Source organism: Mesoplodon bidens (genome assembly GCF_964165515.1).
Source record: "Mesoplodon bidens genome assembly, chromosome: 14".
Classification (NCBI taxonomy): domain Eukaryota; kingdom Metazoa; phylum Chordata; class Mammalia; order Artiodactyla; family Ziphiidae; genus Mesoplodon; species Mesoplodon bidens.
Window position 1 is genome coordinate 2,063,868 of NC_138170.1, and position 24,642 is coordinate 2,088,509.

The window sequence follows — 24,642 nt, forward strand, 5'->3', positions numbered from 1 at the left end:
AGGCACTGAGTTTACAAAGCCAATTGCAGGGGTGTCAATTTGTGGTTTGCACAGCTGCAAGGAGAGATTTGAGCTTTTTTCCCTTAGTTGTATGGTCCCCTGGGGCTCAGCTGTGGTTTCAGCTCCATCTTTACATGTGGGCCACCCACAGAGTCTGCTCCCAAGGCTGCTCTGGAGCACAAAAGTCTGCCCTGGTGAAGAGGGTGTGTGGAGGTGGCATAGTGGACCGGGTCATGGGATCCCAGGCAGCAATAGGTGCACATGGGAGCTGGGAGCCCCAGGTAAAAGAGAGCCAGCCCTGGTAGTGACAAGTTGTGTAAGGGAGACAGAGGTTGCAGGTGCAAGAGAGCCAGCCCCAGTGGGGGTCCCTCTCAGTGCCCAGGGAGGCAGGGCCAGTGCATAGGGAGAGACACTGCAATGGCAGCCTCGCCCCTTGTGTGTCACTTAACAATGGTGCTTTGTTTCTGTGGCAGTCCAGGTTTCCTCCACAAGCATTCCCGGTTGCAGACTTCCTCACTCCCATCCCCGCAGGCCTTTTCCTTGCAGCCAACAACAGTCGTCTTCCCGGGGTTGCTCTCCAAACCTCAGGTTCCAGCACCCAGCCCCCGTCTGCACTGGCAGACACACGTTTCAGGCTGGCGTGTGCAGGGCTGTGGCACGGACTGCCTGTGTAAGTCTCACTCTGTCCTGCCGGCCACAGCCCAGTTGCTGCACTCTCCTCTGAGAGCCCCCGAACCTCCCCTTCTGTCCCAATGGATTTCGCCACCAGTGAGGGGACTTCCACGGATGGAGGAACCTCTCCTCTCCTTCAGCTACCGCCACCCCTGGGAACAGGTCCTGTTCTGCTTCCTCTTCTCTTCCTTTTCCTTTCTTCTTTCTTTCATCCTACCCAGTTATACAGGGATCTTTCATGTCATTTTAGGTGTTCGAGGTCCTCTGCTAGTGTTCAGCTGGTGCTCTGTGAGAATCGTTCACTTTGTAGATGTATTCTTGATGCATTTGTGGGGAGAGATGAACTCCACCTCTTCCTACTCCTCCACCCTCTTGACCTCCTTCTAAACAGCATTTTTGATAGCTGTTTTCCTTCCATGAATTGTTACTAAGGTGCAGCAGTGTCTCAGGATTGAGGTCAGCCCTTTTCCCCAAGGACACGCATTATGTGAGAAAACCACCAATTTTTTTCTGCTTTCTGTGACTGCCCCTCCCTTCTGAATTTTTATTATCACATAAACTAGCTTTTCTAACTATTTGAGTGACACTTGAATCTTTACATGGCACTCTCTCTTTGCCATGCCTTGCTGGGTCTTTAGAAGCCAGAGGAGGAGGAGAAACTAGAGTCCCTACCCTCAAGGGCCTGCCAGTTGTTTGGGAGAAAAGTCTAGTGCCTCCACTGTGACATTTAGCCAGAAGAGAAAGTAGTTCAGGACCAGAATGGGTGTCGTTGAGTTCAGAGATCATTGAAGCCAATGATCTCCTCTCTTTCTCTTTTCCTCTCTACACTGAGGACCCTGTGGTGAGGACCTGCCTTATGAGTCTTCTGCCCAGCTCTCAAAGGATACTGTCATCCTGGGGCTACCTTAAGCCTGGTAATTCTCTCCAGGGCCCAGGGAGGGGACTGATGTGGCAGTCCCAGGCCTGAACCATCCTGATTCTCCTAGGTCACAGATGTTCTCTGCTCTCCTTCCCCCAAAACAATTCCCCAGCCATCTACAAGGCACCAACTCCTCCCCCACACCTCATGTCCCTCCTGCGTCTATCCTTCTTCAGCATCCAGTCTTCTCTGGGCACTGACCTGGCTCCATACTCATCCTGCATGCTGCTGCCATGCTTCTGAAGACAGATCAATCAGTAGTAACCATCATCTGAAGTCCCTCTTCCTTCCCTCCTCACGCCCTGCTCCTGCTTAGAGGTGGGACCACATTGTGGCCCTCATTTTACAGGGGACGGAGGCCCAGTAAAGGTGGGCCATGATGTGGATACGAAGTAGCATTGTCAAACTAGAAGAGGTGTCTCTGGCTCTGATGTATTCACTTAGAGAGACGGAGAACATTTCGTTCTTTAAGTTTCCTTCTGGTCTAATGTTCCCCATCAACTGTTGTATTTTTCAATTGTTAGCATTTCAGTTATCAACTCTAGCCCACAGCACTCTAACAGGTCTTTGTGAAATGAGTGGGGCCCTGTGGTATGCAACATTGCCCCCATTTTAGAGATGAGGCCACAGAGTAGGAGAGAGAATTATGTGACTTACCTAAGTCTCCCAGGCTCACAAAGACTCTCTTGCTCATGTGTTCCACGTCCTAGTAAGTGGCCTCAACTTCTACCCCCAAGGCCCCAAGCAAGAAACTTGGGGCTCATTGCAGATGCTGCCTCTTTCTCCTTTAGCTCCCACATCAAATTGGTCATTATGGCTATCTGCTCTCTCTCATCACTGTCTCAAGATTCTTTCTCCTCCTCTTCATTTCTGCTGTATTACTGTCTAGTATTAATTTCTGCATTACTGTGTAGTATTGATAAGAAAACAAGATGCATCTGAGTTTCAGGGAGGAATCTCTGTCCTCAGACTCATATAAATGAAATATAACTTCATCTAGATTTACTTCAGTTTCTATTTGGAGCCCCACGACTTTCCATAGGAAGAGTGGAAATTTAATTCCAATATATTTTGGTTCATCCCCACCACACCCCACAGCTCTGTGCCATCTCTCTGATATCACTGCTTGTTCACTGGCCCTGGGTCCTCTAAGATCTCTCTGGAGTCTGAATGCCCTTTGCTCTCCCCACTCACCCAAGAACTCTGCCCAGTTAGCATCATGCATAGACCCTCTCTTCAGGACCCATCCAATGCTCTGGGCTTCAGAATTGGGAACTACCTCTGGGAGGCTATGACCACTCCTTTCTGGAATCTTCCTACTCTTCGGACTCCCAACTTCCTCCCAGCCCCACCCCACCTAAAGGAACTCTTAATTATGGTTTTAGGTTGAAAGGCACTCCCTCTATTGTGGTGTTTACCCTCAGAGACATCTCACTTAATCTCCTTAGTGAATATGAGCTTTAGCCAGAGACTAGCAGGGTGTTTTCTGCTATTGCTCTTCTTCCCTGAGACAATTAAACTGGACCAGCTTCTGGGATGGAGACGGTTGAGGGAAAGTTCAGAAAAAAAAAATAAAGGAAAATACACAGAGGAGAAAAACATCAATTAATATCTCAATTAATATTACTCTAATGCTTGTATTTATTTGTATTTCCTCAGAAGAGGGATGGTGGAGGGAGGGAACAAAAAGTGCCCACCAAACTGAGAAGACATCTTGAGATTGAAAAACGAAGCAGGCAGCTCCATAGAATCAATGGATCAGTTTACTACAGGGTAACGTACTCACCGGGTGGGATCAGGCAGATGACGATCCGAAAGCATTAACAAATGCACTTTGCACCACCAAAGGGCCACTGGGACAACTTTAGAGTTAACCTAGGGTATGGGAGTACATGCTTGGAAACAGGATATGCATTCCTAAGTCAACATTTATGAATGGGTAACTAGTCTCACGGGTGCCAGGATTACATCAGCAAAGGTCTTCATCATTGTTTGGCGACTAACAGAGCATAGAGCCAACCTACTCCTAATGATTATTAAATAATATGTATTAACTACAAGGCCTTTGATAACAGAGAAGTGATTTGCCACATAGTACAGTCCTGGGTAGGGTCAGTGGAAGGACAAGAGGAACTCTATGGGCCCAAGATGGCGTCATTTATGCTAATAGCCATACAAGGACCCTATCTCTAGCTCAGATGATTTTATTGTGCCTGGGACTTATATAAACTGCCAACTCACCACTTCCACTTAGATATCTAAGAAGCACAATGATACAACATAATTGTTGCTGTTTTGACCATTAAAAATCTCCATGGACACTGAACCCCTCACACAAAGCAGGAATAAAAATAACCTCAAATCTACACTTAAGCCATATCTGATTTATTCCAGTATAGGTAGCATCAACTTTCTAGTATCCTCATCACAGAGAGAAGCCCCGCACCAACTGGAAAGCTGGTTCTTGTGTGTTGAATAGTTACAGGGTTAGAGGCCATTATCAGTTGGATGATAATCACTTCTGATTGAGTAGTTGTATGGTACTAGCTAATTAAGAACTTTTTGTGAATTATGCTTTCTTTGAGAAATATTACTTAATGGATTCCAAAGTGCTTTGTTAAATTTGCGGAATGTAATTATAAGAAATATATTCTCCTGAACGACTGTTGGGTGGGGAGTGGGAGAAATCTCTCCATCAACAAAATAGGAATAAACTTCCTAATCTCAACAAAGGCAAATGGCAGAAGCTTAAGACTACACTTTCAGGGGCCATTTCTATTGTATGTTACCAGAGAAGTGTTTCTAAATAGCGCCAGGCTTCAAAAATCCTAATGAGCTGTAGTGCTTTTTTCTGAGTGTGAATCTGGCCAGGAGTGCCACCTGGTGGGCTGACTGCTTGCTCTTGATTGTTCTTTTTTTCCTTTGGAAAGGATAAAAGGGAGAAAACTCAAGCTGAAGGATTCATTTCTGATGTCATTGCTTATGTTTTGTTCTTCATCCTCACGGTTTGTTCCCTTTCCTGAAGAGGAAAGGGAAGGGGTGACATCGGGTATATTCTTTTATTTTAATTTTCTTACGGTAATATTACGGGTGTGTATTGTAACAAAACTCTCAAAAAGTTAAACGTGGCATTTTTTTTTTAAATTCCGTATATATGTGTTAGCATACGGTATTTGTCTTTCTCTTTCTGACTAACTTCACTCTGTATGACAGACTCTATACGGAATTTAAAAAAAAAATGTCATGAAGAACCTAGGGGCAAAACGAGAATAAAGACACAGACCTACTTGAGAATGGACTTGAGGATATGGGGAGGGGGAAGGGTAAGCTGTGACAAAGCGAAAGAGAGGCATGGACATATATACACTACCAAACGTAAGGTAGATAGATAGTGGGAAGCAGCCGCAGAGCACAGGGAGATCAGCTCGGTGCTTTGTGACCGCCTGGAGGGGTGGGATGGGAAGGGTGGGAGGGAGGGAGATGCATGAGGGAAGGGATGTGGGAACAGATGTATATGTATGACTGATTCACTTTGTTATAAAGCAGAAACTAATTAAAAAAAAAAAAAGAAAAAAAAAAAAAAAAAAAAAAAAAGAACATTTTATTATAAAAAAAAAAAAAAAAAAAAAAAAAAAGTTAAACGTGGGAATTCCCTGGCAGTTCAGAGGTTAGGACTCCCTGCTTTCAAAAAAAAAAAAAAAAAAAAAAGGTTAACAGTTTAACTCCTTCATGACTACTCACCCTTTACCAAATGTTACCAAATATTTCCTTTCCGTTATAAGGCAAGCAGTTCTTTTCACTCTACTTATTTTTTATATAACAGTGTATGATACTGCTTTGCCTTTTTTTTTCTTTTTTTGGGAGGATCTTAGTTCCCTGACCAGGGATTGAACCCTAGCCCTCAGCAGTAAAAGGGCAGAGTCCTAACCACTGGACGACCAGGGAGTTCTCAATATTGCTTTACTTTTTTTTTTTTTTACATCTTTATTGGAGTATAATTGCTTTACAATGGTGTGTTACTTTCTGCTTTATAACAAAGTGAATCAGTTATATATATATATATATATATATATATATATATATATATATATATATATATATACATATGTTCCCATATCTCTTCCCTCTTGTGTCTCCCTCCCTCCCACCCTCCCTAACCCCCACCCCCTCTAGGTGGTCACAAAGCACCGAGCTGATCTCCCTGTGCTATGCGGCTGCTTCCCACTAGCTATCTATTTTACGTTTGGTAGTATATATATTTCCATGCCACTCTCTCACTTTGTCACAGCTTACCCTTCCCCCTCCCCTCATCCTCAAGTCCATTCTTTAGTAGGTCTGTGTCTTTATTCCCTTCTTACCCCTAGGTTCTTCATGACAGTTTCTTTTTGTTTTTTTCTTAGATTCCACATATATGTGTTAGCACATGATATTTGTTTTTCTCTTTCTGACTTACTTCACTCTGTATGACAGACTCTAGGTCCATCCACCTCACTACAAATAACTCAATTTTGTTTCTTTTTATGGCTGAGTAATATTCCATTGTATATATGTGCCACATCTTCTTTATCCATTCATCCGATGATGGACACTTAGGTTGCTTCCATGTCCTGGCTATTGTAAATAGAGCTGCAATGAACATTTTAGTACATGACTCGTTTTGAATTATGGCTTTCTCAGGGTATATGCCCAGGAGTGGGATTGCTGGGTCATATGGTAGTTCTATTTTTAGTTTTTAAAGGAACCTCCATAGTGTTCTTCATAGTGGCTGTATCAATTTACATTCCCACCAGCAGTGCAAGAGTGTTCCCTTTTCTCCATACCCTCTCCAGCATTTATTGCTTCTAGATTTTTTGATGATGGCCATTCTGACTGGTGTGAGATGATATCTCATTGTAGTTTTGATTTGCATTTCTCTAATGATTAATGATGTTGAGCACGCTTTCATGTGTTTGTTGGCAGTCTGTATATCTTCTTTGGAGAAATGTCTATTTAAGTCTTCTGCCCATTTCTGGATTGGGTTGTTTGTTTTTTGTTATTGAGCTGCATGAGCTGCTTATAAATATCAGAGACTAATCCTTTGTCAGTTGTTTCATTTGCAAATATTTTCTCCCATTCTGAGGGTTGACTTTTCGTCTTGTTTATGGTTTCCTTTGCTGTGCAAAAGTTTGAAGTTTCATTAGGTCCCATTTGTTTATTTTTGTTTTTATTTCCATTTCTCTAGGAGGTGGGTCAAAAAGGATATTGCTGTGATTTATGTCATAGACTGTTCTGCCTATGTTTTCTACTAAGAGTTTGATAGTTTCTGGCCTTACATTAAGGTCTTTAATCCATTTTGAGGTTATTTTTGTGTATGGTGTTAGGGAGTGTTCTAATCTCATACGTTTACATGTACCTGTCCAGTTTTCCCAGCACCACTTATTGAAGAGGCTGTCTTTTCTCCACTGTATATTCTTGCCTCCTTTATCAAAGATAAGTTGACCATATGTGCGTGGGTTTATCTCTGGGCTTTCTATCCTGTTCCCTTGATCTATATTTCTGTTTTTGTGCCAGTACCATACTGTCTTGATTACTGTAGCTTTGTAGTATAGTCTGAAGTCAGAGAGCCTGATTCCTCCAGCTCCATTTTTCGTTCTCAAGATTGCTTTGGCTATTTGGGGTCTTTTATGTTTCCATACAAATTGTGAAATTTTTTGTTCTAGTTCTGTGAAAAATGGCAGTGGTAGTTTCATAGGGATTGCATTGAATCTGTAGGTTGCTTTGGGTAGTAGAGTCATTTTCACAATATTGACTCTTCCAATCCAAGAACATGGTATATCTCTCCATCTATTTGTGTCATCTTTAATTTCTTTCATCAGTGTCTTATACTTTTCTGCATACAGGTCTTTTGTCTTCTTAGGTAGGTTTATTCCTAGATATTTTATTCTTTTTGTTGCAGTGGTAAATGGGAGTGTTTTCTTGATTTCACTTTCAGATTTTTCATCATTAGTGTATAGGAATGCCAGAGATTTATGTGCATTAATTTTGTATCCTGCTACTTTACCAAATTCATTGATTAGCTCTAGTAGTTTTCTGGTAGCATCTTTAGGGTTCTGCATCAGCCTGATACCAAAACCAGACAAAGATGTCACAAAGAAAGAAAATGACAGGCCAATATCACTGATGAACATAGATGCAAAAATCTTCAACAAAATACTAGCAAACAGAATTCAACAGCACATTAAAAGTATCATACACCATGAGCAAGTGGGGTTTATTCAAGGAATGCAAGGATTCTTCAATATATGCAAACCAACCAACGTGATACACCATATTAACAAATTGAAGGAGAAAACCCATATGATCATCTCAATAGATGCAGAGAAAGCTTTTGACAAAATTCAACTCCCATTTATGATAAAAACCCTGCAGAAAGTAGGCATAGAGGGAACTTTCCTGAACATAATAAAGGCCAGATATGACAAACCCACAGCCAATATCGTCCTCAATGGTGAAAAACTGAAACCATTCCCCCTAAGATCAAGAACAAGACAAGGTTGCCCACTCTCACCACTCTTATTCAACATAGTTTTGGAAGTTTTAGCCACAGCAATCAGAGAAGGAAAGGAAATAAAAGGAATCCAAATTGGAAAAGAAGAAGTAAAGCTGTCACTGTTTGCAGATGACATGATACTATACATAGGTAAGTGATTTTTAATTCTGTTGTGTAATGTCTTAGGATAGAACAAACCACAGTATGTTTAGCTGTTGATTTGTCACACTATACTTAACCATCAAATTTCTTTCCATTCTTTGTTATAACAAGCATTTCTTCAATGAACATTCTTGTGTGTGTTGTGAGTTTTCCTTAGGAGTGGATAAGATGTGGAATTATTGAGTCAAAGAGTATGTATACTTTAAGTTGTAAGATACTGCCAAATTTCCTGTTACCTCAGTACTTAAATATTAAATCCTGTTAACAATGTGTGGAGTAAATACCTGTCTCCACTTATATTCTCTCTCTGAAGAAATAATCTTACTGTTGCTCTAATTTTAATTCCCCTGATTACAAACCAGATTGAAATTGTTTTTATATTTCATGGTCATTTATATTATTTTCTTCTCTGAATGCTTATTAATATATTCTCTACAGTTCAATATTGAAGTATGTGTGTTATTTTATATGTATGATTTCTTTGTATAATCTGGATAGTAGTCCTTGGTTATAACTACTCAGTCTTTAATTTTGTTTATGATTACTTCTGTTATTCGTATCAGTATTGATATACAGGCATACCTCATAGATAGTACAAATTTGGCTCCAGACCATCACAGTATATTGAATATTGCAATAAAGTGAGTCACACGAATATTTTGGTTTCCCAGTGCATATAAAAGTTATATTTACAGTATACTGTAGTCTATTAACTGTGCAATAGCATTATGTCTAAGAAAACAATGTACATGCCTTAATTAAAAAATACTTTATAGACAAAAAATGCTAAGCATCATCTGAGCCTTCAGCAAGTCATAATTCTTTTGCTGGTGGAAGGTTTGAAATATTGAGAGAATTACCAAAATGTGACACAGAGACACAAAGTGCGCAAATGATGTTAGAAAAAATGGCATTGATAGACTTGCTCAGTGCAGGGTTGCTACAGAACCTTCAATCTGTAAAAACGGCAGTATCTGTGAAGCACAATAAAGCAAAGTGCAATAAAATGAGGTACACCTGTGATCAGGTTTATCAACCTCATAGTTTTTCATTTTTGTTTCAAGTGAATTTTACATGCCTGCTTTTTTTTCTTTTAATTTTGTGACTGAAAGTTTGTGATTTTTGAGCAACTTCACCCCTTTCTCCCATCCACCCACCCAGCTATAGCAAGATAGAGGGAGAGAGCGAAGATAGTGCCCACCAGTCTCCAACCCAGCATCCTGGTAGACTGTTCTAGTAGATTCTTAGTTTGGGTGGGATAGGCTGTCTCTGCCCTGGGCCCTGGAGCAGGTGTGTTCTTGAAGACCCGTTTCTCAGATAGCTACAGTCTTGTGGAAGCGAGTACTACTGTTTTTCAAAGATAGATGTTTTGGGGGCTCATCTCTCTGGTGCAGGTCTTAAAACTTGGGGTGCCCAATATAGGGTTCAAATCCTTCACTCTTCAGAGAGAAGCTCCAGGTTTTGAATTCCCTCTTGATTGTGCGTTATAAACTGGGGATGAGGTTTATAATGAGATTGTATCCCAGCCTCTCCTACCCACTTCAGTGTGGTTTTCTTCTTATTTACCAGTGTGCAGTTGTTGCTTAACCAGCCTTTAGGTTTCTTCCAGAGGAAATTGTTCCATATGTAGCTATAGCCTCAGTGTGTATGTGGGAAGAGGTGAATTCAGTATCTTCCTATGTCACCATCAAACTGGAATCTTCAAATATACATTCCTTTTATATTTCTTCTATGACTTTATAATTTTTATATCAATTTCTTTAACCAAAAGGAACATACTTCTATAATTGGTTAAGGATCTAAACTTTTTCTCTGTGTGTATGGATACAATTTTTTGAATAATTTACCTTTCTGAACAGATTTGAATAGCCACCCTTTTTATATACTAAATTTCAATATATACAAAATTTCAAGGTCAAAAGAGATATCTTGGCTAGAGATTCAAGTTTGGTAGAAATTGACGTTTACATGACATTTGGATATTGCAAGTGAAAACAATCTCTGAGGTTAATGTGTAGAGTAAGAAGAGGAAAATTTGAAAGAGAAGACAATTAAAGAAGGACGAGGTACGGAGTAGAGATTCAGTGCCTGCTGAATCTAAACCCCAGGGGGAACCACATTCTTACCCTAGGAGCCCCATCAGGGACACAGGTTCCTGCCTTCAGATTAGGCTCAGGTCAGCCCTGATGGTTCCTGTGTCTCTACTTTGCCCCTTGATATCCCTGGGTCTCTGATCAGCATTAACTCCTTTCTAGCACCACGTGTGGGAGGAGAGGTTGGTTCTTACAACTAGGGGGCACTACTGACATTTCATGCATGCAGTCATTGGATGCTGGAACCATCTTGCACAAATGCACAACTGTCTTTCTCCAAATGCCAATAACATCTCCTTTGAGAATCCCTGGAAGAGAGATTAGTAAGGAAGATATTGCAGATCTACTGGAAAAATGATGAAGAGCTAAGCCAGAGAAGTGGCAAATAATTCAGGGGAAAGAACAGGTATAAGGAATATTTATGTAGTAAAATCAACAAGAGTTGGTCTTAGATGCATGATCCAAGATAAGCAAGATGGAGGAGTCAATCAAGATTCCCAAGGTTGTACTTTGGGCAGTGGGATGGCTGAGTATTTCATCCATCAAGATAGAAATGCAGGAGCAGGAGCAGACCTGGATAGGTAGGAAATTATTAAGTCAATTAGGAACACATTGAATTTGAGATCCCTGTGGGAGACTGTATGGGAATACCCAGCAAGCCAGGAAACAGGTACAGATAAAAATCCAATACAAGAGACTGAGAGGGAACAGCCAGGTTTGGGAACCACTCATGGCGTATATCCCTATGGATTAGTAGCCTCTGTGGGAAATATCCCACTAATACATACAGACCACTGTGTTACATGCTTCTCCAGCCAAGGCTGCCTGTGGCCTTGAGGATCCAGCACACTGATAGTCTGGAAGCTCTGCTATTCCAAACCTTTTCTGTGACTTGCTCAGGTTTTACAGCATGCTGGGGAAGAGGCTAGGGCTTAGAAGTGGACAGGCTCTGTGAGGAAACTCTCACCATGTTCAAAGATGGAGGACATTACCACCATCTCTGGGACACCTGAAGGATTGTCCTTGAGAATTTGGGACATGGGGGCCCCTCAGTGACCCCCCTGAGAGAGTAATCCCAACCCCAAACCATGAGGTCGAGAATGTGTGAGAGGTTTTAGGTGTACCTAACAGGAGTATTTGTGTCCCAGTTTCAAAAATATTATCACCTGAACTTTAAGTGTGATTCCCGTGGCTGTCCATAAACCTTTCTCAAAGTTTAGGAGGTAGATTTTCCTTGTTAGTTTTTTTCACATTTCCTAGATGAAGTATTATTGGGAGAGAGTTTTCCATGGGTCTCTTGAGCTCCTACGTGTCTTAGTAGCTATGCTATCCAGACCATTTCTCAAGATTGAGTTTACAATGAGCAACCTTGAGGGATAAATGTCCATGTCTCACCAGGACAAAGCACAGGCTTGTTTACTGCTTGCTCTAAAAGCAAAGGATTTACTAAGTTCAGTGTTCCTCAGCTGTGAAGCAAACCCATTGCATCTGTGCCCATGGTGTCAACCTGTGGGGTTTGGGGGCAAAGGAAATGTTTGCAAACATGCTGATGCTGATGCTGCTTACTTCTTGTGCCATCAGTAATAAAGTCCTTTGTCTCAGGAGTCTCATGTCTTCTACCAATGTCTATGAGACAAAAACAACTTATTCACTTGTAAGCAGGGGAAAATCAAATCCCAGTTCCTTCAAGTATGTGTTACTTCTGTGATAACAAACCAATCAACATTATTATACAGTTAGAAATACTTCGTCTCTAGTAAATTGTTATTTTCCTTCCATGATTTTCGAGGTAATGTTGATTAAAATGCATGATATGTGTCTATAAACAAATACCTAAAAAGAAAGTATAAGTCTAAGTCATTACATTTTATGAATATTTTCTTTCAGATAAAACATACTTCTCAAGCTAGTATTCCTCATATCTTAGTGAAATTCAGTTTTCTAGTAAAAATAATTCTGGGTAGTCTAGGGCTGATCCCTGCAGCCATCTCTTTCCATAGTTGGTATGCTATAGAGATTTCCCCATTTATCTTCCCATATGCCTAAGAGTAGGCATGGGATTCTGCCCACACATCATGTATTCCTCCAACTCCCATCCACCCGTCCTTCTGTAGCAGCTCAATCTGCTAATCTATCTAGGACCAGTGGCCCTATCCCATCTCACCATCTTTATCTTCTGAGGTAAAGTGCAAGTGAATTAGACAAGCCTGATCTCTGAACATGGCTACCAGTCATAATTATCTTTGCCTCTCCTCCCTTTTTACCTCTCTTAAAGGTTTGAATTATCCTTTTTGGGTGGGCAGAGAGAGCCTAAATTTAGCTAATCTGAAACTTTAGTTGTGTAATTCCTTGCTATTATAAGTTAAATTCTGTTCTAATCAAGGAAGCTGGAGTTAAAAGAAGACTTTGTCCCTCCTCACAGTAGTTTGAATTCTGTCCTCAGAACATGGCTCGCTTTCTTTGAGAATCTGATTTTTTATCTGTCAACTGAAAACTGTGGAAGGACTAGGTATGCATTTCTGAGCCATCTTTTTGGTTTTTATGTGGAGAACGACTGAAGGGAACTGGAGGCAGGAAGACCAATGAGAAGACAGTTACAGTGGTTTGCAGTGATCCTGAGGAGAAAGGATGGTAACCTGGATTAGCAATATGGATGGGAGGATGAGACAGTTTAAGGTATTTGAGATAGTTGATGGTGCCAGGTGTAGCTTTAGGAACTTTTCCTAGGGAGAGACATATAGGAATCAGAAATGACAATGAGATTTTTGGCTTTAAGCAGCATATTGGATTTTGAAGTCATTCCTTGAGATAGCTAATACTGGGGAGGAAGTTTGGAGGTGAACATAGTCTATTCAATATGGACACATTGAGTTTGGGTACTTTGGGACATTAATTCAACTGGAATGACCAATAAGTAACTAAGTAATCATCTCACTCTTGTGATGCTCCAAGGACAAAGAACAAGATAAAGTCAAAGGGCCAATATTGCTGGAACAAAGAGTTACAGGACTCTTATCACTATGTCACATGGCGACCATTACAATGTCCCAGAGCCCTCCCAAGCAGGATGCCCTGTCCCTTTCCCACCTCAAATAAGGAAAGGTATTGTCCCATTCTTCTCACTCTCTGCACACTGTAAGTATACATACCCTGCCCAATCAGCAGATAATTCCCAGGTTCTCTTGTTCCCTGGCTATAAAAACAGACCAGAAAACCTTGCTCAGGGTCAACTCCCCCTGGCTATCAGGAAGTTGGCCCGCTGTTCTGGCAGTGACCCTTCCATCTAATAAATTCTATCTTCTTTTCATTCTGCCTTGTGTCTAGAAATTATTTTCCAACCTGCATTCGGACTACAACAACTCTGAGTGTGAAATCCTTCCAGTGGCACGCATTGCTGAGAGTACACATTTCAAATTTCTTAATAAGACTTACAATTTACCTTTTTAGTTTTCATCTCTGACACCTATTAGAAGCAGATAGGGTAGGGGGTCCCCAGAGGAAAAGAACCAATTACAGCTTTGTGACATAAGAGAAGACATTTTGGGCTTAAGCCATTTTGTGATCTTGAAACTGAGCAGGACCCTGTGGGGGCACCCTTGGATACAAAAACCTTTCTGTGTCCCTTGTTTCTTGTTTTTAGGAAATAGGCTTCATTCAGCTTCCTTGACCTTCCGTGAGTTCCAAAGGGCAGATTCAAACCATTACTAATCAGGAAAGGGAGGGAATACAGAAAGGAGGAGAAGTCAAGAAACAAAAATGCAGCCTTGGGGCAGGGTCCTGGTTCCTCCTCAAGTAGTATACATAACAATATCTTTGAGTTCTTATGCAGAACTGGGGCCCCCAACCAAGTGGAGAATGGTAACTTCAGGCTGAGTGCAAGATTTCTGGAGCATCACCCTGTTACCTCACCACCAACCAATCAGAAGAAAGTCACACACCCTGCAGCCCTCACCCCAAATTTTGCCTTCCTTTTCTGGGCCCAGTGATGACAATCCTGTTTGGCCCCTGTGTATTTCAACTGCTTACAAGGTTTATCTCCTACAGGGTCCAACAGTTTCAGGATAAATTGTTGTTACTACAAGGGTGGAAGCTGGTTTCAGACATGGGATAACTTGATTTAGATCAGGTAGAGAGAGACTTCTGCTCTACAAGGCAGGACTACGCCCACTCTCAGCAGGAAGTAGTTACAGAAGAAAGAAACCTCTGCCCCAATTCCCAAGAAGTATCTTGAGTATGAAGTCTCTCAGTGGGGAATTGTTAGGGGAACTACTGACCGAAACTACCCACCTTGGCCAGGCATAATAGTAACCACTTGCATACGTTATCTTACAAGAGGAGGTCCTGGTAAGGAATGCAGAACTAACAAGCTACCACCAACTGGAAGAATTTGGGAAAGGTCAAAAGGAGAGATGAGACTCCTGTCCATATGTCCTACCAAGCTCCCAGAATCCTTTTCACTGAATCCATCTTGGCTGAATGATGCATGTGCCACCAAGAAGGACCCTGAATTACAGTGATTGGCCAGAGACAACCCAGAAACTAACCCCATTACCACAAACCCTGAGACTGCAAGACCTGTGGCAGAGCGCTCTCCTGGGTTCCCTTGCTCTGCTGCTCTCTGCCCAGGTGCCCCTTCTCAATACAGTTCCTGGCTTTGTCAGCCCCTGTCTCCTCCACAAGTCATTTCTGAGTGTTAGACAAGAGCCCTGGAAGGGGTCCCCCTTCCACAACAGAAGAATGCTCACAATGGAAGGGAGTGTTAGGGAGCGTTTCAAAGGAGGAAAAATACAAGGTGCACAATATAACACTAACTAATAAGTAATCATTTGTAAAAGCTATTAACTAGGAAAAGAAATCACTTGTGGGAGGCAGATGAAAGAAAGTGAGTAGAACATAAAATAATGGAGACTAAAACTGCTTTAGCTAGCTTTTAGCTGCAACATTCTATGCTGGATTCTCCTTTTCAAGCCCTTTCATGAATATGCATATATAGCCCAACCCCTTCATGCATATATGACCCAACCCCTTCATGCATATGCATAAATGGCCCAACCCCTTCATGAATATGCATGTACTCTTAGCTTAAGATTTCCTCAAATTTGCTGTGCAGGGAGACACTGCTTTGGGAAAGATCCCAGGTGTTCCCCTTACTTGCTGTAAGTAATACATCCTTCCTTCTGATATTGGCTTGGTTGTGTCTCTTGTCTTGACACCCAACAAAAGGTGAACCCAGTTTTCAGCGTAATATAATCCCTACCTAGAGTTGCTCAGCCCAAACTCAAGTTTAGCTCCTCAAGGGAGTAATGCTCTCCGTAGTCTCAGGGACTTTGTGCCACCCCTTCTGTCAGGAACCATTTTCTTTTCCTTTTTTTGCATTCAACAAAGAGTGAGGACCAGCTAGATGCTGAGAGAAAATGGTGAGCAAAAGACAAACTCCATGTCCTCAGGAGCTCACAGTATAATGGTGGAGTTAGACGCTAATCCAATAATTACACAAGTAATTAAAAATTAAGTTAAATTAAAAATTAAAATTGCAAATGACATCAGAGCTGCTAATGGAAGAATGAGAGCCTATAATGAGAATTTTGACATACTGAAGTCTTGCCTGAGAAATTGAAGATAGAGTTGATTCAAAGAGGGAGGAAATCTTTCTAGGCTGAGAGAACTCTCCCGTAGAGGGATGTAACTTGGCATATGCGGAGAACTAAAGAAATACAGCGCACGTTCCCTAAGATGTCCGGGCCCTTGTGGGGAGTGGGGGTGGGTTGGGAGGAGAAAGACTTGGCTATTTTGTCCCTTAGCAGGCGCCATCTGGCTCAGGTGACCGCGACCTTGTCGCACTGATTACTGGGAGTTGTAGTCTCGACTGAGGGAGCAAGCATGGCGGCCGCTATTGCCAGGGGCTGCCGGGCTGCAATGGCCCTGGGCTGGAGCTTTCGATGCGCCTGGGCTCTGCGCCCTGCGCCGGCCTCTGTCGCCTGCCGTAAGTGCAGCGGGGCTTGCTAGCCGGGGACAGAAGGAGCTTAGGGTCAGGCTAGGGGGAGGCGATTCTGGAAGTCAGGGGCGACATGGGAGGAGGCCTCTCGTGGGACCGCGCATTGGGGGCGATTGCAAGGTTTCGCGGGAGCTCTGGGCTGGCGCGAGCAGTCTTGACTTCTGTGGTGCGCTCCCGCAGAGGCCCTCGCGGGGCTGAGCCGGCGGCAGATCACTGGACCTTCTGAGCCCGGCGCGTTCCAGCCACCGCCGAAACCGATTATCGTGGACAAGCGCCGTCCCCAGCGCCGGGAAAGCAGGTGAGAGCCCCGACCTGGACGCGATTCCTGCCTTTTGGGTCTGTGCGCTCTAGAACCTGTAGTTGCTTCCGAGGTCTGAAACGGGTCTTATCCTGGGGTCTGGAACTCCCAGGTAAGAGCTTGTGTGCAGGATTAATGAATGCGTGAAGCGCACCCAACTCAGGTTTGACTTCGTCGCTTCTCCCAAGCCGGCATTGAACTTTCTCTGCAGTCATATTAGATCAGAATTTCAAGTAGGGATTCCCCAGATTTGAAGCTCTTTGGCCCGTATCGAGAATTTTTCTGTGAAATACATTGTATTTTACCTGTTGACGTTAAGGAACGGATCTTTTCTCCCTAGGTGAAATGGACTGGCCAGAACTCACCCTGTTTTAGTTTCCCAACTAACTGTGTTTTAGTGTCTCTGAAAAAGCGATACGGTGGTAAAAATTTCTACTAATTTGTTTCTGAAATTTGCTCTTCAAAACAGTGTGCTTAAAAGCCTGGTTCACTTAAGCAGGCAGTGGTAACTTTGTAGGTACGTGTAAATTTGGATGATCTAGGATTTGCAGAAACTGTTTCTGTAGAATTGTATAACAACCTTATTAAAAAGCGCATTTTAGGGGGGAAAATTGGTGTGATTTAGGCTTTATGAAAGGGCTCTATATTGTTGATTTGATTATCTCTGCATATGTATTTGTGTTTAATATTTAAAATATCCTGTGGTTCTAAGTTGAAATAAACTTGAATTTATGGAACCTAGAGATTCAGAAAAGATTTCTCGGTACAACTTTTTTTTTAAGGTGGAAAAGGAATATTTCTGTTAAATGGCAACACAATATAATTCAGTTCAATGGGAGTAACTACTTTGGGAAACAATTTGACAAAAGTTAGTAAGTTTGAGGCTGTCTGTACCTTCCCACCCAGACAGTATACAACGTAAGGAAAGTAATATGTACAAGGAGACATGTACAAAAATGAACACAAAAGTAATGTTTGTAATAAAAGTGTAGAAGCAGCCTAGATATCCTTCAGTAGGTGAATGAGCAAATACATTCTCATAATGGACTATTATACAGCAGTGAAACATGAATGAACTAGAGTTACCATGGATGAACTTCAACTATGATGTGTGAAAAAAGCAACCTGCAGAGGAATTGACAAGTATGGTAGCATTTTTGTATTGCCCAGGCATACATACATATGTAAAGTAGAAAAAAATATACAGGGGAAATTCTCTACTTTCACAGAGCAATCAAACCTAGTTTTCCCAGTAGCCATTCAAGCTATTATGTGTCTCCTGATGTGATGGAATAAGATCACATCATCACCTCTGTAATATTTTTACCAAAAATGTTTATCCTTGGTCTAGGCATGTGGAAACAGTAAACAAATTCAAATCCAGGGATGGATCAGCTTTGACTCTTCAAAAAAAGTCAATGTTACAAAAATACAAATATGGGGAAGAGTACTAGTTTAAGAGACTAACAACCAGATATAATATGTGAAGCTTGATTGTAGCTTGGATTGAGCAACAAACAGCTATGAAAGACCTTTTCCAGGACCAATTAGGTACATTTAAATATGAACTGTATTAGATTATACTACTGAATTAATGCTGAAGTTCTTAGGTGTCATAAAGGTATTGTGATAAATGTAAGAGAAAGTCCTTATTCTTAGCAGAAGCCTTCTAAAGTTTGAGGGATGAAATGCCTTGCTGTTTGACATTTTCAAATGGTTCTGGAAAAAAATTATATGTACATATAAAGCAAATATGGCAAAATGTTGGCAGTAGGTGAAATTAGGTGAAGTATATATGGGTGTTCATTGTATTACTATTTCATCTTTTTGGTAGGTTTGAAACATTTTAAAGTAGGAAATTGAAGAAAAGGAAGAAATTCGTAGGAATCATCATCACACCAAATTTAGTTAATTACCCCACAGTAATTAACTATGGGGGTAGGGAGGGGTGCACAGGGGCTTCAACTACATTGTTAATTTATTCCTTGAGATGGGTGATAGGGACATATATTTTCATTGTAATGTCATTTATACTTTTCTACAGATTAGATATTTCATAATGACTTTAAAATCAGTTTGCTAATAGGGAGATTATTTTTAAAGTTAGTTTACAATTAATGATTTATATGTTTATGTCTTTTCCAACATAATTTACTATAACATGTACAACTCAGTGTGAGGCCTGTGGCTCACAAGCTTTGGAATCTGACAGACATGATAAGTTTATAGCTAGTGTAGTAATAAGTCTGTTAATCTTGGCTTGATAAGTCTATAGCTAATGTAGCAGTAGGTCTGTTTACCGTCTCCAAGCTTCATTTTCTTCATCTGTGAACAGGAGATGATGACACCAAACTCACCTTGTTGTTGTAGGGATTAAGTTATGCTATAGGTGTTTAATAAAGCTTTTAACACAATGCCGGGTGAGTACTCAGAAATTGTTAGCTATTTTCATGAGAATTGACAACAATTTTAGAAATAAGATGGACTTCTCTTATTTAGAGAAGGAAGAATAAAACATGTCAGCATCCTCATCTTTCACTTTTTTTGGTAAAGCAATGGTTTCTCTTGTAGTGATCTTTTAAGTTTGCTTTTAATTTATTTTACTCTATATTTTTCACAGGTTCTTGAGTCCTGAATTCATTCCTCCAAGGGGAAGAACAAATCCTCTGAAATTTCAAATAGAAAGAAAAGATATGTTAGAAAGGAGAAAAATACTCCACATTCCAGAGTTCTATGTTGGTCAGTAAGAGCTGGATGCTTTTATTATTAGTGGTTGGAGGGTTAGTTTTCTTGACAAAGAGAAAATTGTTTTTCACCTGTCTGTGTTTTGCCCATATGAGGTACTTATTCCTAATATTATATTAAAATATTTAGGAAGTTTGAAGTTACCTGGAAATGCTGTTGTTTGATTCTGTGTCTCATGTAAAAGTTCACTTTCCTTTTGAATTTGGAGGAAGCATTCTTCGTGTTACTACTGCTGACCCATATGCCAATGGAAAAACCAGCCAGTTTCTGGGAATTTGCATCCAGAGATCAGGAACAGGACTTGGAGCTACTTTTATCCTTAGGAATACTATTGAAGGACAAGGTAGGTTTCATTTCATTATTTTGATTTTCTGGAAAATGTTATCTCAGGAGTCTTTTTTATTTTCTGCATCCTGGGTGAAGACATCTGGAACTTGAAAGTGAAAGGGAGCTTGGAGGGATGACATGGAGCCTGTGGCCTAAGAATGGTATGAGAATTGAGGTTGCTGAGTAAATACAGTTGGTGCTTTGCTTTCTCCTGAAGGCTTCTTTTGTTACAGGGACAAAAACCATTAGAAGTAGACTTTCCAAATCATGGCAACATCAAAGGAGGAGACAAGTGACTATAAAGCAGTACGGGGGCATTCATTTTAGGAGCAAATAACCCTTGAAAACATTAAGATAAGCATAATGATGTCCTTGCAAGTTAACTTTCTCCTAAAATGAATGGTCCCCATTTTGCTTTATATTACAACAGTCACCACAATTATTAGTTTTATAAGAATTGGAGGAATTTTTTAAAACACAAAATTATATTTGCTATGCTAATAAGATAGGGGAACAAGTGGTAAAATTCTAGAAAAATTATGAATCAAAATGGCAGGAACATGGTTGGACTTGGAGGGTATTATGCTAAGTGAAATAAGTCAGATGGAGAAAGACCAGTACTGTATGTTATCACTTCTATGTGGAACCTAAGAATACAACAAACTAGTGAATATAACAAAAAAGAAGCAGACTCACAGATATAGAGAACAAACCAGTGGTTGCCAGTGGGGAGAGGGAAGAGGGAAGAGGAGAGGGGTGATATAGGGGTAGGGGATTAAGAGGTACAAACTGTTATGTATAAGATAAGCTACAAGGATATATTGTACAACATGGGGAATATAGCCAATATTTTATAGTAACTTTAAGTGGAGTATAACTTTTTTTTTAATATATATATATTTTTATTAGTTTCTGCTTTATAACAAAGTGAATCAGTTATACATATACATCTGTTCCCATATCCCTTTGGAGTATAACTTTTAAAAACTGTGAATCATTATATTATATACTTGTAACATATAATATTGTATAGCAACTATACTTCAATAAAATAAATAAAATAAACATGAATAAAACTAAAAAAAATTTTTTTTAAGAAATAAAGACAAAAAAATTGGCAGGGACAGTACATTTTTCATACTTAAAGTTGTGTGCTTCATGGTCCCCAACAGTGAAGTAGTATATTGAAAGAAATTGAACATGTGAGAATCGTTGCTGTCTTCCTTATCCTATAATGACCTGTGGTGCTGTGGATGTAGGAACTCAGCAGAACTTGATAACAGAAACTTGGGCCAACAATCAGGTTGTGTACTTGGAGAAATCTTGTAACAGAAAGGCAGGAGCAAAGGTGTGATAGACCTGAGATGATTTTTTTTCTTTAAAATTGAGATAATAGTTTCTACCTCCCAGGGTTGTGGTCAGTTTATTGTGATGTTCTCTATGAAGTACTGGACACAGAATACACAAAAGTATTAGTTCTCTCTTGCTATTTTCTACCATTAACATTTTGACTGTTTGTGACCTGCCTGTGCCTTCCCCATTGATACTTCCTACTTTGATGATTCTTTCTAGTCCATTAGCCTTAAATACCATCCATGTGGTATTAACTTCCCAGATTTATGTGTCAAGGACTGACCCTTTCCTTGTTCCAAATTTGCACCTACAACTACCTATTTGACATCTCCATTTGGGCATCTTATAAGCATAAAACAAGTTCAAAACAGAACTCTTTGTTTCCTTCACAGTGTGTTCTTTTAACAGTTTTTTTTCTATTTCCATAAGTTGTACCACTCCACACCCATTTATTTAAACCCAAAACTTAGGAGCTATTTTTAGCTATTCTCTTTCACACATCCAGTCAATCAGCAAGTTTTCATGGCTCAATTTCCAAAAATTTTATCCCAATTTTGCCTGTTTCTCCGTCTCCATTGCTACCACTCTTGTCCATGCCACCATCTTCTCCTGCCTGCAACTGTGCAGTATCTCTGGCTTACTTTCCTGGCCCACCAAGTTACTATGCTCCAGCCAAATGGACCTTTTTCTAGTTTTTCCAACATGGCAGGTTTGTTAAGACCCCAGAGCCTGTGCATTTGCTGTTCTTTCTCCCTGGAGCATTCTTGGCTCTTTATAGTATCAGCTTAGATGTTGTCTTTTCAGAGAGGCTTTCCCTGACTATACTATTTATAAAGTTGCCCCTGAGAATTCCCTGGTGATCCACTGGTTAGGACCCAGTGCTCTCACTGCCAGGGGCCCAAGTTCGATTCCTGGTCAGGGAACTAATCCCAAAGCCATGCGGTGTGGCATGCATGCATGCATGCATACATACATACATAAATTTGCCCCCTCCCCAGTCACAATGTCATCACCCTGTATTGTCTTCACTATATGAAGGTACCTTGTTGGTTTATTTATCATTTGTCGTCCACTAGAATGTAGGCTTTATGAGAAGAGAAGGATTTTACCTATTTTAATTTTGCTATAGGCACAGCTCCTAAATCAGTGTCTCTAACAGAATAGATGTACAGTGGACACTGGCTCAAATCCTGATATTAAACACTTGATGTTAACGTTGATCATATGTTTTACTATTTATATTTCTCTTGGGATTATTCCAGGAAACCTCAGAATATACTCTTCCCTTTAAATGTTTGATGATACAGATGATATATATTAACCTTTTATGTCAGCATCTTTTTTTTTTGTTTTTTTTTTTTTTTTTTTGCGGGCCTCTCACTGTTGTGGCCTCTCCCGCTGCGGAGCACAGGCTCCGGACGCGCAGGCCCACGCTCCGCGGCATATGGGATCCTCCCAGACCGGGGCACGAACCCGTATCCCCTGCACCGGCAGGCGGACTCTCAACCACTGCGCCACCAGGGAGGCCCATATGTCAGCATCTTGAAACAACTCAAAGTTGTTTCTCCTGTGGAGGGCTCCAGAGTGTTAACAAACCTAGGCCATCTTAAGAGGACTTCTAAATCAAAGTTAGAACTTAAAAATGTACTTACTCTTTTTGCATCATTAATTCTGTTGCTCAAAATGTAGAAGATAGAGTCAAAATGTAGAAGACAGAGTTTTATTTAAGTAATTGGGAAATAAACAAGAACATAACAAAGTGAAGAATTTATTCAAACTTCCAACTAATTTAATACTATCAAAATCGAAGAAATAAATGGCTCAGTATATTTATAGAAGACAGTTTTCTTTAGACTTTATCATTCTAATTCAGGTTTTCTCATTTTTTAATCTACATGGATTTGTTCATTTCTATTTCTTTCAATAATCTTCATTTTAAAGATTACAAATTTATATCACATTTCCTACATGCAAAACCCTGAGCTAATTCCTTCATGAAATAGCTTTTTTATAGTATGAGGTGTATGCAGGAATCTGAATTTAGATTATAAGAATATGTTTTCTTCTCTTTTAGGTGTTGAGATTTGCTTTGAACTTTATAATCCTCGAATCCAGGAGATCCAAGTAGTCAAATTACAGAAGCGGCTGGATGATAGCTTGCTATACTTGCGAGATGCCCTTCCTGAATACAGCACTTTTGATATGAATATGAAGCCAATAGCACAAGAACCTAGCCAAGAAGTTCCTGTGAATCAGGTATAAGTTGTACATTTGGAACTGGAAGTTCAAGTATAAACTAAGAATCATCTTAAAGAAAACTTTTAGAAGAATTTTTGCTTGCAACTATCAGCCTGATTTGTTCCTTTCCTTATATCTTCCTTAGCTGAAAGTAAAAATGAAGCCCAAGCCGTGGTCCAAACGCTGGGAACGTCCAAAATTTAATATTAAGGGGATCAGATTTGACCTTTGTTTAACTGAAGAGCAAATGAAAGAAGCCCAGAAGTGGAGTCAGCCATGGCTTGAGTTTGATATGATGAGGGAATATGACACTTCAAAAATTGAAGCTGCAATATGGGATGAAATTGAAGCATCAAAAAATTCCTGATCTGAGAATGAGTTTGGTTACTTGCAGAGGATATACTGACTCTCAGAGGATTTATTTAGAAACCAGTTTAGTCTCATATATAAGGACATAGTCATTAAATCAACCAAACTTTCATTATTTTATGAATATTATTTTAAAAATTAGCACACCAGTTTATTACTTTAAAAAGAAATATGTACATGCCAAGTGGTCTGATGTCCATTCTCTTAATGGAGGTACAGCTACAATAGAGTCAAACTGTTACCAGAATGGTCTTCATTGAGCTTGGAATCTGAGCAAGGAAGTGGATAGGATGATTTTTTAAATTTGTGAAAAATTATAAATTCAAAAAGTTTATGATTTAAAGAGTAATAATAAAGTGAGCATTCATATACCCACCGTCAGGTTAAGAAGTAAAACATTTGTAATATCGAAGGTCAAGAAATAGAGCATTTACTAGAATCTAAGAAGACTCTTGTGTGTTGTAATTGCATCCCTCCCCTCTTCCAGATGTAGGCACTATCCTGACTTTGTGTTAATCATTCCTTTGCATTTCTTTATTTTATTACATACACATATACTCTTAAACAATATATTTACTTTTGAAAAATCTGTTGGCAGGTATAAAAGGACAACATTGTCATTATTACATGAAAGCTTCAGGGAGAGCATAACGAAGTCTTTGGGTCATAGTCTGGCTTCAGCTTCCATGAGAGTTTACAAAAGTCACTTTTGAGGAAGTTCATGGCTAAGGTCATGAGTGAGTCCTGCTAAATAGAAGGCTCACCAGAGGGTATCTGGAAGGGCCTATAGTGTGGACTGCCTAATTGATGGTCTGACAAAAATGTGGTCAGAGGGAGTAGACTTCTTTGTGTTTACTTGTTCTCAGTCCATGAGGAAATTCTAGCTCAAAGGAGTAGGTCAAGACAGTACTTCCATAGGGTGATGTGAGTGTCTTTGCTGAT

The 24,642-nt window shown here is 40.4% G+C and overlaps 1 protein-coding gene across 1 annotated transcript; it reads left to right on the forward strand.

The window, feature by feature from the left end:
• Nucleotides 1-16,249: 16,249 nt before the first annotated feature.
• MRPL19 (mitochondrial ribosomal protein L19) lies at nt 16,250-23,698 on the forward strand (the record flags this gene model as incomplete). Its single annotated transcript, XM_081253763.1, has 6 exons — nt 16,250-16,358; nt 16,551-16,668; nt 19,289-19,407; nt 19,622-19,756; nt 23,168-23,349; nt 23,477-23,698. Exons 1-6 carry the CDS (start codon nt 16,256-16,258, stop codon nt 23,696-23,698), a joined length of 879 nt encoding a protein of 292 aa, XP_081109889.1. The 5' UTR covers nt 16,250-16,255.
• Nucleotides 23,699-24,642: the final 944 nt, after the last annotated feature.